At 44.8% G+C, this 16,076-nt stretch overlaps 1 protein-coding gene and 1 long non-coding RNA gene across 2 annotated transcripts; one reads left to right on the top strand and one right to left on the bottom strand.

The window, feature by feature from the left end:
• Positions 1-163: 163 nt before the first annotated feature.
• On the bottom strand, positions 164-2,858 carry LOC543329 (beta-amylase). The gene is made up of 7 exons (XM_044475683.1): positions 2,441-2,858; positions 2,287-2,355; positions 1,797-2,195; positions 1,544-1,708; positions 1,171-1,443; positions 650-1,102; positions 164-581 (listed from the first exon to the last, which is right to left on the bottom strand). Exons 1-7 carry the CDS (start codon positions 2,816-2,818, stop codon positions 375-377), a joined length of 1,944 nt encoding a protein of 647 aa, XP_044331618.1. The 5' UTR covers positions 2,819-2,858; the 3' UTR covers positions 164-374.
• A 4,203-nt stretch (positions 2,859-7,061) lies between these two features.
• Positions 7,062-8,810, top strand: LOC123049157 (uncharacterized). The gene is made up of 4 exons (XR_006423461.1): positions 7,062-7,221; positions 8,004-8,126; positions 8,212-8,343; positions 8,446-8,810. It is a non-coding gene; the product is annotated as an uncharacterized lncRNA (long non-coding RNA).
• Positions 8,811-16,076: the final 7,266 nt, after the last annotated feature.

Below are 16,076 nucleotides of genomic sequence, written 5' to 3' on the forward strand. Positions count from 1 at the left end.
TTGAATGCAGGCAGACGTACGCACGCACATGCAGCTGAGGTGCGTCCTACATCGAGTCTTGGCGTAAAGAATCGCATTTTGTTGCTCTTCTCATCAGTCCCGCGAGTCCGTAACCGTTGCATCTGTGTTCTTCCGTTGTTTGTTCCCGACACCACATAAATCGTCCAATAAACAATGCGTGCTTCTTGTATTAGTATCCCACGAATGAATTACTATTCTTTTTGGTGGACATATTGCTGAGAGTGAGAGACGTCCGCTACTACGATCATTGGCCTACTAGTTACGGCAAGCGTGCGTGTATCGACCCACCCGATTTGCCGGGGTGGTTACAAAGAGCGGCATTATCTTTTTTTGCGGGGGAAAAAGCGGCATTTTCAACCCAATATCCATTCGATCTTGTCGAACACCCTGTCGATGAGCCCCGCGAGGTCGCCGCCGACGCTCATGTCCGTCTCGGGATCGAACGGGTACGGCGCCTCCGGCGTCGTCGCGTCCAGCAGCCGGTCCATGGGTACCGCCGGCCTCGACCGCTCCAAAGGCTTCAGGGGCCGATGGTACTGGGCCGGATCGGCACAGTAATCCTGAAACAGAGCCCAGTGCATGTCGTAAGTCACAGGCTCACAGCCCAAGACGCTAAAACAGGGCTTACCTGATCAGCGTGCATTTTCCTGACGAAGGTTTTGAAGGCCCGGTACTTGCTCCCGGCCAGGAGTTCGTCCGTGAGCCTGAGGTACGTCACCGCGGCGACGCGGCGCGCCGGGACGCCGCCGAGGTCGACGCCGTTGGGACGCGCGTTCTTCAGCATCTGGTTGTACGCCCGCCGGTCGTACCTGGGCAGCGCGTTCTCGCACGCCACCTCGGTCCCCTCTCTCCACCCGGCGCTCAGCACCTGCTGGACGAGCTCCTCCGGGGCGCTCATGGCCTCCTCGGCCTGCTCCGAGTTCCGCATCTCCGCGCAGGTGAAGTTGAGGACGGCGCCGTCGTGCCGCGCCAGCATGCGCGCGATCGGCCGGTAGCCGTCCCGGCCGTCGACGTTGTAGTACCCGGCGGTGAGCTCCGCGGCGTGGCTCGGGTGCCTGTACCACCAGTGTATCCCCGACACCTGCAAAATCAGGCTCGTCGTTTCTTCAGCATTTTCTTTATCGCTGCAGATGTCAGTGCGAGACGTACCTTTGCGGCGAGCTTGACAGTGCAGCCCAGGAAGACCCTGTTGGCTTCGTCCAGTATCCTGTCGCCGTGGTCGATCAGCTTGCTGGAGTACCATGTAAGGAAGAACCTCCCCTTCTCGGTGAGGTACGTCGCGCCGGCGCCGTCCGCCGTGAAGAAGCGCGTGTCGTCAGGGGCGTCGTTGTATTCCCCGGCGTCGTCAGGGAGCTCCCACTCCGGGTGTCCGGCATCCGTCGCTGCCGCTCTGAAATCCTCCTCTAGGTACTTGTCGTAGCACTGCAGGAACCCTCTTTTAGCAAACTTGGACCAACCGTAACAGAGTGCTAGAGTAGTTCTCATGTTTTTTTTTTCTGAATATCTCGGGATTTGAGCGTACTTGGAACTGCCCGATGCCGGGGAACGCCCACCCCTGGCTCTCCGGGTAGGATGGGTACCTCAGCTCGCCGGCAGGGCCAAGCCCAACCTCTATGTCCACGATCAGGCCACACTCCAACAAGTCCGCCATGTTCTCTCTGAAGCTCTCCATGAAATCCGCGTAGAGCTGGAATTGCAGCGCTCACACACAAGTAACCAGTTGATTAATTTGTGTCAGTCTGATATACAGCGAGGGTCGTGCGGCCGTGCTGTACCTGGATGGCGGTTCTGCCGTGGAACAAGGGCCGATCGTCCACGCCGATGGTGAGGTACTCCTGGTTCCGGGCCCCGCCGGGGCTAGTGTAGTACACGTCCGGGTCCGCCTCGCCGACGTCGCGCACCCACGCCGGTATCGGGATGTTCACGGCGTCGCCGACGTTGCCGCCGCACGCGTGGAACGACATGATGACCTGCAGCTTCAGGCCTTCCTCCTGCGCCAACCGGAAGAGCTCCCTGTACGCGCGCCACTCGTACCGCCCCGGCCCGGCGCCCTCCACGATGCCCCACCACACGTCCGCCATGATGCCGTCGACGCCGGCCTCCCTCAGCCGCCGCAGCTGCGCCCTCAGGCCCTCAGCGTCACCCACCTTGTTCTCGGCGGTGATCGCTTCTAGCTGTTACGGTGTCGATCGATCGTGTGAGGTGCAATGCCACCAAACCTTGCAAAACAACATGAATTCCCTGCTTCGGTTCTTACGGCCTTACGGGGAGCATGACGAACACCGGGACGTAGTTGGCCAGCATCTTCTCCTCGTCGACATCCATCGGCGGAGGCTGCGCGAAGCAATCGCCAACGATACAAGAACTCAGTTCACGTGGCGCAAGAAACACTTTTGTGCTACTATGCATGTAAATGTACCTGTGGCTGTGGTGCACGAGAGGTCTGCGCGCTCTCGGAGGCGACAGCTCGTAGAGGAAGAGGGGAGGGAGGCATCCTCCCGGAATCGACGATGATTCTTCCGGTGGCCGTCGCTGGAAGAAGAGCAGGTGATGCCGCCCTTCTCCGGCAACTCCCCCATGGCTGTAACTTGACCCCTGACGACGACGGCGTGGTCGCGAGCATGGTGTGCATACGGTTCTTGATTTTCTTTATCTGGGCTTCCCGTACTTGTTTCTGCTGCGACCGATAGTTTTGTGGTTTTGGCGTCGCTGTATATGTATGTAAAGTGGTCATTCCCCGGTGCCATGGAATCCGCGTGACACACGAATTCGTTCCTTTTTGGTGATGCGCAGCCATGGGAGGAGCCTGCCTGCCGGTATCCACCAAGGTGTGGTCTGCGTGAGCTGTGGTTATGCGCGTGTGTGCATGTGGTTTTCGTTCACGTCCTCTTCGTTCTGCTCGATTTGTCTGTAGCATTTCCTGTTTCGTTATCTCGCGGCGCGGCGAATGTTGGGTCTGTAGAGAGGCTGGGTGTCTGTTATTTGTCTCTTTGGTTTTGGCAGTGTGCAGTGATAGGTCCAGCGTAGCTACGCTGTAGATTCAACATGTGGACAGGCTCAAGTTTAGAGGCCAGGAAGAAAGGCGGAGCTGATTCTTTTGGGACTGGCTAGGTGAATTTGGATCCGACTAAAAAAAAAGGTAAATTTGGATCAGTCCTCCCTCTCGTCCGCGGGAGCTCTACTTTTGTTTTGTATCTCTGAAACAGGAGTGAAAAGAAATCAGCTCATCCAAACTAGCTCTTCTTTGGTTTCCCTGGTGGATTCAGGCGCCCACTGCAGCACGTTAGTGGGCCGGCCCATGAACACGCAGGACACTGTGAAAAAAAATATTTATGGCGCAAAAAATCCACCCCGAAACATCGCTTTTGGGAGGATTCGAACGCACGCCAACTAGCTGCAGTGCATAGTAGGCCAACAACTAGACGAAATGTGATTCCTTTTGAAAAAAAAATGAACAAAATTTGAATGTCCACAGATTTCAGAAAACCTAACGAAAAAGAAAAAAGTTCATGTATTCAAAAAGTTCATAAATTTTTTAAAACAATCAACGATTTTCAAAAAGGTTCAAAAATTTGAAAATAGTTCATAGATTTTGAAAAAACAAGTTCACCGACTTTGCAAAAAGTTCATCGATTTTAAATAAAGTTCAAAAAATTTCATTGATTTTGAAAAAAAGATCATCGAATTTAAAAATAATTCATTCAATTTGGAAAAAATTCATCGAATTTGAAAACAAGCTCTTCGAATTTAAAAAAAGTTCATCGAAGTTGAAAAAAGTTCATCAAATTTAAAAAAAATCATCAAATTTGGAAAAAGTTCATTGAATTTGAAATTTCTCATTGAATTTTAAAAGAAGTTTATCGAATTGGAAAAAAGTTCACGAATTTATGAGGGAAATTCATGTATTTCAAAAAGTTTAGCAAAAAGACCATTCCAAAAGCAATAGAAAAAACCCAAACAAAACCATTCCAGCAAAAAAAGAAAATAAAGAAAGATTATAAGAAGGGAAAAGCTATAAATAATCACGTGAAGTCGGTTGGCTGGTTGGTTGTGTCAACGAACAATAAGCGAGGAGATCGCATGTTCGATTCACCTCTTTAAACAGAAAAAAAAGTAACATGGGCCGGCCCTGCACGGAGAATGGGGTGTGCGTCCAGTATGGTTAAGCCTGTAACGAGCGGTACGGGCGCCATTTAGGAAATGCCCTCGTCCGCAGCACCCCGTAGGGATGATGCCTATGGGTTAACATGCGTGCTCGTTCGGGTCTGATCGTTGTTGCATTTGTTCAGGTTTTATTTCTTTTTTCTTCCCTACTTCTTCGGTTTACTCTAGTTTTATTTGTTTAATTCTTGTTTTTTTATGTTTTCACTGATTTTTCTCTCTTTTCTTTTTTGTTCGGTTTTTGTTGTTTCTTTATCTTTTTTGCACTGTTTTTCCTTTGGTTTTCTTTCAATGTAAATTGCCTCGTTCTATATGGCCAGTCATCCAATTTTTTTGATAAGAGATGCTAGGATTGATCACAGGTTTAGAATTCTTCTCAGGGTGGGAGAGCTTACCGTGTTTGGTCGATTTGACTATGTACAAATGATATGGTTTTTAATGGTAAAAGTACTTCTCTTATGCAGGTTATCTACAAATGTACCCGGCCACTTCGTTTATGGTCGTCTCTAAAACGCATGGAGAATCGACAGCTATTTACGGAGGTGTGTACACGATTAGAGGCTACGGGAAGGGATACTTTTACCCAACATGAATGACAACATGATCTCAGGATTGACCCCTCTCCAGTTTAGGCGTTATACAAATGTTTACTTGTATTTCGCCGGTTTTTATACTGTTTTTCAGAGTGGACTTCGTTGGATTGTGTACATTCCAATAATGCTGAGACTGGGTGTAATGCTTAAACCTTTTAAGTAATAAAACCCCTCTTATCGTTTTTTTTTCAGAAACACAGAGGTGCCGGTGATGCCTTCCAATTCACCTCTCATTGTTCCCCCTGTGTAGATGATGCTCCCACGTGCTAGTCATGTCCAAACGAAAAGTGTTTTCTCTACAAAATTATGGATTAATTATGATAAAAGTTTCTATGCAACTTGGCCAACGATTTGGGTGCAAACCGATGACTTGGTGATTCTCGTCAATCAAATCAGGCGCTTGCTTTATTTCCTTGTTGTCTTTAGCGACTTAAACTTAACTATTTTTACCAGGTTCGTTATGCTTGTACAGTGTGTTGCATGTAAGTGTTTTTTTAAAAGCAACCACGTAATTCATTTTGCTGATAAAAAATCAAGTTACACAACCAAACGCACGTGGAAACTAAAAGACTGACCAGAACAACACGATTGTCCTGAAAACTTTGCAGATAGAACCCTAAAATTAAAAAAATATACAAAACTATCCGTAGAGTTTCCTGCACTTGCTAAAGACCGCCGCCTAAATTCGGTGCGCCAATGCGCACGCTAGAAGAGACGCCGGGCCTCCATCATTGCCAGATCCAAAGAAGCATCATCACCAACGAGGCTGTGAGTCGATAAACAGACCCACTGCAAGCAGGGAGGCACATGTCGCTGTGGCACGTCGATCGGGGATGTTCTCGTGGTACCTTGGACGCAGACCCGCTGCATTCCATCGACGAGGTCAGGGAAGAACGATAAATCCACCATCTGACCAACCTCCTCGCTCCAAAGCATCATTGTTGCCCTAGCCGCCAACGCCGCTGCGAATAGCGTCAAACGCCAGCGACACACCGAGTGACTAATCTCACAAGATCTGAAGAACGGCGAGAGGACCAAGCCACCTGCTTCATGCCGCTGCTGTTTAGAGCACCGCCAAGATGGGGGAGAAGCAGGGGCACCTTATTCCGACGTGGCGCCCGCGACTGATGCGATGCGCCTGAAGAAACTAGCCCAATCCTAACTACTCACCAAGGTCAAAACGCCGAGGTCCCCAGCCCCCGCCGCCGCCATAACGACGGACGGAGGAGGCAGGGACCAGCGGTCTCGCTGACGAAGGTAGGGGGCAAAGTGTGGGTTGCCGCCGCCTGTAGAGAGAGACCGTACGTTGACTTTGGGCGTTTAGGCCATCTGTGTTTGTAATCTCTCGTGGTTATACCACCTACATACACCATGAAGAATCACTCTACCTCTGGAAAAAGAGATGGAAAGCACATAGAAGCTCTCAGTCAATTGATCGAGTCACGTTTGATTTAGAATAATTGTTTTCAATGTTTTTCCCAAGAGCTGGAATTGGGTAAGTTTTTATTTTGGGTTTAGTAGCTAGCTTTGTAAATATTTTATATTAATGAAAATGAAAATCACCGTAGAACAATTTGTTATACGGTTCTCGGTTAAAAAAGAAGAAGATGGAATAAAAATACACACTTTAAAGGAAGAGGTGGGGGAGGGGGCATATATTGTACAAGAGGAAAACGACATAAGCCAAGATTGGAAACTAGCTTTAGACGTGTGATCAAGCACCGAAATGGAAAACACTACCCTGTCCAGCGATCGCCAAATACAGGCTCGCAGGGAAAAAAGTGGTGCAATTATTTTGCTCTGACTGAAATTGGCAATAGGGTCGGCGCCCCAATTCACGAGCTTGATGTGAGGAATGCAGCGTATCATACCCAGCGCCTCCCTCATCGAAATTGAGCAAGGGCAACCTGTCCTAAAGATTACCAAAGAAAGAAAGTGATACACGTAGTCAGTTTAAAGAAATTCCAGTTTTATTAGACATTGAAATGATAGTGATAGCTGGACGAATAAAGTTTAACTTCAGTCCAATTCTGGAGTCTCGTAGCTTTCATTGGTTTAATTAGCTCCGATCTTAGTAAATTTGAGGCTTTCCGTCAGGTTTAATTAGCACCCACACTTTGACGCAACGTCGGCATTACCTAGCCAGCCTGCACTGCACCACTCCTCAGTCTCCTCTGCTCTCCGCTGTCGGCGCCGCCTCCGCTCGTCGCCGTCTGTTCGTGCTGCCCTGTGACAGGTTAGTCCGCATAACCGGCCATCTCCTATGCGATGCACGCCAGGTTAGTTCGAAGCTAATTCCCTGGCTCGGGCAGGCTTTGCTGCATGCATGGCTTCCAAGCCGACGCCTTGAGAGATTTGTGTGACCGGAGTTAATCAGTAGGCGAATCGGTCCGGGGCTTTGCGAGACCACCAGTGCAGGCGGTGCAACGATCGGTTAGTTCGTTGGGTAGGTGTATGATCTCAGCTAGATTAATTCTGCTGGAACAGTGAAGACTATTACTCCGATATCACTACTTCCCTTGATAGTCGGATTGGCACAATTAATATAGGTTCGTCCCTTGCTAGTTGCTACTACTTGCTTTGCCAGTTTACTCACGTCGTGTTCTCTAAAATCAAATCTGGCCGGTGATGGGTAGATCAATTTGGGTGGAACCTTGGAATTAGCTTCGCCCTCCACCAAGCCCTCGGGTCAGGCTCAGGCCTGCGCCACCTCCACACACCTCTGCCTCCACCGCAATCTTCCCCTTCAATTTACCATTGCCTACTTCCTTACTTCACTCTCGGAACTGGATTAGGAGACGGGCGTTGCTCGCCCGAGTTGTTCCTGCATGCACCCTCGGATCTGGATGTCTGGATGTTGAGGAGTGAGGACGGAGGGATAGGAAGGGCAAGTTCATGGGATGGGAGCAGAACGCTGTTTAGTTAACCGTCGCCTACACAATTTGCATCTTGGTAAATCGATCGATGCATGCTTTAAACGACGACTCTGTACAGGTTTTCAAATTATCGGAGAACCTGCAAATTAACACTCGTCAATTGGGGATTAGTACGGGGACGGGGAGTAGTTCTTATTTAGGTCGAGACTCGTACCAATGTTTGGTTTTTGAGTTACATTAAACATCTCTGCATTGGACAAAGTAGCTAGTTTCTTCTGTCGATCTGCACCTCCTAGCTAGTTCCTACCAATGTTTCCTCCTGTTATGTTAATTAACACATCTCCACTGTCAGTACCAGCGACCAAGACATGCAGCTCTACATCGTGGTCACCAGGCTGGCCTGCATCGCCTTCTCCACTGCCGCGTTTGTGCTCGCCATGGCTGCGCCGGTCAGCCGCCAGTTCTGGTTTGTCGTGTCAGTACAAGCTAATCTCGTCCCGTCCTCGCATGTATCATCAGTATATCATGTACATTACCTAGGCTATATCTGACATATGCAGGCATGCAAACTGAAGGGCAGTATGCTGACGCTAATGAGTTGGACCTCGATGCGGATCGTGTACCAGGCCATTTGCTTCTACTTTGGAGCACTCAACCTTGATTGCATTGCCCCCATCTTATTCAATGACTCGGTACGCTCGTATCTATTCCACTCTACCGTTTCTACTGCGTACTCCGTACTGAACATCCTTGGTGACTTCATGCAAGCGCGGATGTGGTTGTTTATGTTACAGCTGGTGATGCTCCTCGCATATGGCGCGAGCTGTGCTGGAACTGCATCTGTTTTCTTCCTGCATCACTTTCTGCACTGTCAGCGTCTGCCGTTGATGACCTGCCCGATGTACTTCGCTTCCTCGGTGCTAGGCCTCGTTGCCGTCTTGTTCAACGCCGCCACTACGCTTCGGTTGCTTTGGGCAAGGTGTTCTCGCCACCACGAGGACTAGGTTTCACACACTTGCAGTCTCTATCCACCATCCACGTATGCGTATGCCAGTAGTGGTTACCCTAATTAATTACGTGTGGTGCGTATATATAGCATCTGTTCTTCCCAGTGTGACCGACTGTATCTCTTTGCAAAGACTGCTTCATGATTCATGTATTATCACCCCTTTGTACTATGTGGTACATCTTCATCTCAATTTTTTTTTATAAGGAGAATATATTAATATGGTGAAGATACCAATTACACCCAGGCTCTGCACTAACAAGATGTCCAAAAACATTAAGGATGCACACAATTAAGAAAAAAATGAAAAAGAGAGAAAGAGAAAGGGTCCGTCTAAGTCTTAGTCGACTGATACTTCGTCGGCTGACGTCACCTAAAGTATATTAGGCCCGTTTCTTGGCTTGGCGTCTGATAAGCTGTATCTGCACGACTTCTGGGATTTTCTTGTTTGTTTGTTTGTTTATTTCTGCTGGGCTTCTTTCATTGTTTGTGTCTTTGGGCTGGGACGTTCCCTCGTGTTTCTTTTACACAAGGAAAAATGTGTTGAACAAAAGAATACAGGTCCAGGGGCGATTCCTATATGACCTGCGCGAGCGTCAAGCCGTCGCCGCTTCGCTGAAGCAAAGAAACCGATAGACATAATATGGGCCAGCCCACTTGGAGCGAGGAACTGGTTTTGTGAAACTTTCAGAAGGTTTCCTGAACCGGGTTTTTTCTGTTTTGTTTTCTTTCATGGGGTTTTTCGGTTTTCTTCATTACTTTTAGTAATCATTTTATTTTTTATTTTTTTCTTCTTATTTATCCTCTTTCTTTTCTTTTTTTCTACTTTTTGTGTTTCTTTTTTTCTTTTTCTTTTTTTGTTTTCCATAAATTCGAAATATCCAAAATATGTTCAGATTTTTAGAAATTCGTTTGAATTTTCAGAAAATGTTATTTGAAATTCCAAATTTTGTTCATGTTTTCAAATTTTGTTCACGTTTCAAAAATAGTTTTGAATTCCAAATTTTTGTTCACCGTATTGAAGAAAAATGTTCACCATACATTGGGAAAATGTTCAGTGTGTATAAAAAAATGTTGATCATGTATAGAAATTTTGTTTAGCATGCATTCAAAAGGAGTTCATCGTATTTCAAAAAAGTTCTATGTGTATTTGAATATTGTTCACCATACATTGAAAAAATGTTCAGTGTGTATAAAAAATGTTCATCGTGTAGAGAAATTCTGTTCAGCATGCATTCAAAAAAAAGTTCAGCGTATTTAAAAAAATATGTCCAGTGTGTATTTGAATAATGTTCACCCTATACTAAGAAAATGTTCAATGTGTATTCTAAATTCGCTTTCTAAAAATTGTTCAAAGTACAAAAATATATATTCAGATTTTGAATTTCGTTCAATTTTGAAAAACATAGTTCATGTTTAAAATAAAAAGAATATTCGAAATTTGCGTACGATTTTCGAAACTTTGTTCGCATATTTAAGATTTTCATTTTTTCAAGAATTAATGGAAAATGTTGAAAGACCCCGGATCTACCATTTGGGTACTTAAAAACAAACGCCGTATTTAGGATGTACACAATTAGTATCCCAGCTGGCCAGCTTCGTTAGCATGCAGCGCTAGGTCTGGAATTCGAGTCCCATTGCGTTCGTTTTTGTTTTTGAATTACCGCGTTTGCTCGAGGCTTCGTTTGGGCCGGCCCATTCGTGTGTCAGCTTTAGCGAAACCACGTCAGAGGCTTCGTTTGGGCCGACCCATTCGCGCGTCAGCTTTAGCGAAACCACCTCCTTTTGACGTGCGTTGCCACGGGCTTTTTAATTTGTTTTCCCGATTGAACCTATGAATATGACGCATATTTGTCTCTCCCTTCCCCACTCTGTCTACCACTTTCCATCTCGCTCCCTCCCCTTCTATCTCCCACCCCTCTCTCTCTCTTTCAAGCCCCCTCCTCCCTCTCTCTCTCCCCCTCTCTCCATCTCTCTCCCTCTCCCTCTCGCTCTCAAGCCCTCTCTCACTCCCTCCATCCCTCTCTCTCTCTCTCTCACACACACACACAAACAAACACACACACACACACACACACACACACACTCCGCCTCTCCCTCTCCCATGACACAAAATTTAATTTTGGCACAGCTTAACTTTTGCTAAGCGTTAACATTCGGTGGCTAAAGTATATCCTAGAAGTTTAAACATTAAAGTGAAACCGTAATCTTTACACGAGATAAGACAACTTTTCAAACTTCATCCTCACTCATTTACTCCAACAATTCGGAGCAAACAACAACAAAAATGACATAACATGGTAAAAAAATCCGTTGCTAGACTTGACAGGGGTACCATGGCATTCTGATACATTTTCTTGCACTTGCATATGAGCTTAATAGCCCTCCTCTACGGGGGAGAGGGCTTTTGGAGGCCGAGCTCCACGGAGCTCGTTTTCAAAATACAAATTTCAACTTCATAAAAAATTTGAAATTTTTTGTATACACTTTCACACATGTGTATTGCGTATTGCTACCTCTTGAGCTTGCGTTGGTTTTTCCCTTGAAGAGGAAAGGGTGATGCAGCAAAGTAGAGTAAGTATTTCCCTCAGCTTTTGAGAACCAAGGTATCAATCTAGTAGGAGATAATGATCAAGTCACCGAATACCTGCACAAACAAACACCAACTTGCACCCAACGCGATAAGGGGTTGTCAATCCCTTCACGGTTATTTGCAAAGTGAGATCTGATAGAGATGATAAACGGTAAATTAATACTTTTGGTATTTTTGGTTTATGGAACAGAAAGTACAAGATTGCAAAGTAAAAGAACAGCGACAGAAATTGGCAAGTCGATGGAAAACTAATATGATGTAAAATAGACCCGGGGGCCATAGATTTCACTAGAGGCTTCTCTAGAGATAGAAATTATTATGGTGGGTGAACAAATTACTGACGAGCAATTGATAGAAAAGCGCAAAGTTATGACGATATCTAAGGCAATGATCATGAATATAGGCATCACGTCCGTGTCAAGTAGACCGGAACGATTCTGCATCTACTACTATTACTCTACACATCGACCGCTATCCAGCATGCATCTAGAGTATTAAGTTCATAAAGAACGGAGTAACGCATTAGGCAAGATGACATGATGTAGAGGAATTAACTCAAGCAATATGATGAAAACCCCATCTTTTTATCCTCGATGGCAACAATACAATACGTGCCTTGCTGCCCCTGCTGTCACTGGGAAAGGACACGGCAAGATTGAACCCAAAGCTAACCACTTCTCCCATTGCAAGAAAAACCAATCTAGTTGGCCAAACCAAATCGATAGTTCGAAGAGACTTGCAAAGATATCAAATCATGCATATAAGAATTCAGAGAAGATTCAAATAATATTCATAAATAAACTTGATCATAAATCCACAATTCATCGGATCTCGGCAAACACACCGCAAAAGAGTATTACATCGAATAGATCTCCAAGAACACCGAAGAGAACTTTGTATTGAGAATCAAAGAGAGAGAAGAAGCCATCTAGCTACTAGCTATGGACCCGTAGGTCTGTGGTAAACTACTCACGCTTCATCGGAGAGGCAATGGTGTTGATGTAGAAGCCCTCCATGATCTAACCCCCCTCCGGCAGGATGCCGGAAAAGGCCCCAAGATTGGATCTCACGGGTACAGAAGGTTGCGGCGGTGGAAAAGTGGTTTCGTTGCTCCCCTGGATGTTTTTAGGGTATAAGAGTATATATAGGAGGAAGATCTAGGTCAGGGGACCCTCGAGGGGCCCACAAGGTTGGGGGGCGCGCCCCACCCCCCTGGGCGCACCCTCCACCATTGTGGCTGCCTCGAAGCTTCTTTGACTTGTACTCCAAGTCTCTTGGGTGTCTTCTGGTCCAAGAAAAATCATGGCGAAAGTTTTATTCCGTTTGGACTCTGTTTGGTATTCCTTTTCCGCGAAACTCTAAAACAAGGAAAACAGAAACTGACACTAGGCTCTAGGTTAATAGGTTAGTCCCAAAAATCATATAAAATAGCATATTAATGCATATAAAATATCCAAAACAGATAATATAATAGCATGGAACAATAAAAAATTATAGATACGTTGGAGACGTATCAAGCATCCCCAAGCTTAATTACTGCTCGTCCTCAAGTAGGTAAATGATAAAAATAGAATTTTTGATGTGGAATGCTACCTAACATATTTATCCATGTAATTCTCTTTATTGTGGCATGAATGTTTAGATCCGTAAGATTCAAAACAAAAGTTTAATATTGACATAAAAACAATAATACTTCAAGCATGCTAACAAAATAATTATGTCTTCTCAAAATAACATGGCCAAAGAAAGCTTATCCCTACAAAATCATATAGTCTGGCTATGCTCCATCTTCATCACACAAAATATTTAAATCATGCACAACCCCGATGACAAGCCAAGCAATTGTTTCATACTTTTGATGTTCTCAAACTTTTTCAACTTTCACGCAATACATGAGCGTGAGCCATGGACATAGCACTATAGGTGGAATATACGGTGGTTGTGGAGAAGACAAAAAGAAGGAGATAGTCTCACATCAACTAGGCGTATCAACGGGCTACGGAGATGCCCATTAATAGATATCAATATGAGTGAGTAGGGATTGCCATGCAACAGATGCACTAGAGCTATAAGTTTATGAAAGCTCAAAAAGAAAACTAAGTGGGTGTGCATCCAACTCGCTTGCTCACAAAGACCTATGGCAATTTGAGGAAGCCATCATTGGAATATACAAGACAAGTTCTATAATGAAAAATTTCCACTAGTATATGAAAGTGATATCATAGGAGACTCTCTATCATGAAGATCATGGTGCTACTTTGAAGCACAAGTGTGGTAAAAAGGATAGTAACATTGTCCCTTCTCTCTTTTCTCTCATTTTTTATTGGGCCTCCTTTCATATTTTTTTGCCTTTTTTTCATCCAGAGTCTCATCCCGACTTGTGGGGGAATCATAGTCTCCATCATCCTTTCCTCACATGGGACAATGCTCTAATAATGAAGATCATCACACTTTTATTTACTTACAACTCAAAAATTACAACTCAATGCTAGAAGAAGATATGACTCTATGTGCATGCCTCCGGCGGTGTACTGGGATGTGCAATGAATTAAGGTGACATGTATGAAAGAATTATGAAAGGTGGCTTTGCCACAAATACGATGTCAACTACATGATCATGCAAAGCAATATGACAATGATGATGCGTGTCATAATAACGGAATGGTGGAAAGTTGCATGGCAATATATCTCGGAATGGCTATGGAAATGCCATAATAGGTAGGTATGGTGGATGTTTTAAGGAAGGATATGTGGTGGGTTTATGGTACCGGCGAAAGTTGTGCGGTACAAGAGAGGCTAGCAATGGCGAAGAGGTGAGAGTGCGTATAATCCATGGACTCAACATTAGTCATAAAGAACTCACATACTTATTGCAGAAATCTATTAGTTATCGAAACAAAGTACTACGCGCATGCTCCTAGGGGGATAGATTGGTAGGAAAAGACCATCGCTCGTCCCCGACCGCCACTCATAAGGAATACAATCAGTAAATAAATCATGCTCCGACTTCATCACATAATGGTTCACCATACGTGCATGCTACGGGACTCACAAACTTTAACACAAGTATTTCTCAAACTCACAACTACTTACTAGCATGACTCTAATATCACCATCCTCATGTCTCAAAACAATCATAAAGAATCAAACTTCTCATAGTATTCAATGCACTATATATGAAAGTTTTTATTATATCCCTCTTGGATGCCTATCATATTAGGACTAATTTTATAACCAAAGCAAATTACCATGCTGTTTAGATACTCTCAAAATAATATAAGTGAAGTGCGAGAGTTCATAATTTTTTATAAAATAAATTCACCGTCGTACTCTAAAAAGATATAAGTGAAGCACTAGAGCAAATTTGCCTAGCTCAAAAGATATAAGTGAAGCACATAGAGCATTCTAATAAATCACGATTCATGTGTGTCTCTCTCAAAAGGTGTGTACAGCAAGTATGATTGTGGCAAACTAAAAAGCAAAGACTCAAATCATACAAGACGCTCCAAGCAAAACACATATTTTTATCCTCAAGCAATATGATGTAGAGGAATTAACTCAAGCAATATGATGAAAACCCCATCTTTTTATCCTCGATGGCAACAATACAATACGTGCCTTGCTGCCCCTGCTGTCACTGGGAAAGGACACCGCAAGATTGAACCCAAAGCTAAGCACTTCTCCCATTGCAAGAAAAACCAATCTAGTTGGCCAAACCAAATCGATAGTTCGAAGAGACTTGCAAAGATATCAAATCATGCATATAAGAATTCAGAGAAGATTCAAATAATATTCATAGATAAACTTGATCATAAATCCACAATTCATCGTATCTCGGCAAACACACCGCAAAAGAGTATTACATCGAATAGATGTCCAAGAACATCGAGGAGAACTTTTTACTGAGAATCAAAGAGAGAGAAGAAGTCATCTAGCTACTAGCTATGGACCTGTAGGTCTGTGGTAAACTACTCACGCTTCATCGGAGAGGCAATGGTGTTGATGTAGAAGCCCTCCGTGATCGAATCCCCCTCCGGCAGGACGCCGGAAAAGGCCCCAAGATGGGATCTCACGGGTACAAAAGGTTGCGGCGGTGGAAAAGTGGTTTCGTTGCTCCCCTGGATGTTTTTAGGGTACAAGAGTATATATAGGAGGAAGATCTAGGTTAGAAGACCCTCGAGGGGCCCATAAGGTTGGGGGACGTGCCCCACCCTCTGGGCGCGCCCTCCACTCTTGTGGCCGCCTCGAAGCTTCTCTGACTTGTACTCAAGGTCTCCTGGGTGTCTTCTGGTCCAAGAAAAATCATGGCGAAATTTTTATTCCATTTGGTATTCCTTTTCCGCGAAACTCTAAAACAAGGAAAAAACAGAAACTGGCACTAGGCTCTAGGTTAATAGGTTAGTCCCAGAAATCATATAAAATAGCATATTAATGCATATAAAATATCCAAAACAGATATTATAATAACATGGAACAATCAAAAATTATAGATATGTTGGAGACGTATCACGTATGTGCAAAAAATCATAACCATATACCTTCACACGTGGCATGCAGAAAAAAGACAAAATTGCATTTCTAAAATCGGCCGATTTTTTTGTTATTGGGCCGGAAATTTGTCTTTTTTGTACAGCCTACAAATCACAAAATTTTCAAATGATTTTTCCACACGTGCGTGTGGAAATCATATAAGTTCTGGTGAAAAAAAATTCAATTTTTTTTGAAACTTTGAAATATGACTTCTGATTTTTTTTCAAAATACCGAGCTCCGTGAAGCTCGGCCTCCATTGGCATTTTCCGCCCTCTACGGCGCCTACAGACCATCC

The sequence above is a fragment of the Triticum aestivum genome, chromosome 2D (assembly GCF_018294505.1).
Source record: "Triticum aestivum cultivar Chinese Spring chromosome 2D, IWGSC CS RefSeq v2.1, whole genome shotgun sequence".
Lineage (NCBI taxonomy): Eukaryota > Viridiplantae > Streptophyta > Magnoliopsida > Poales > Poaceae > Triticum > Triticum aestivum.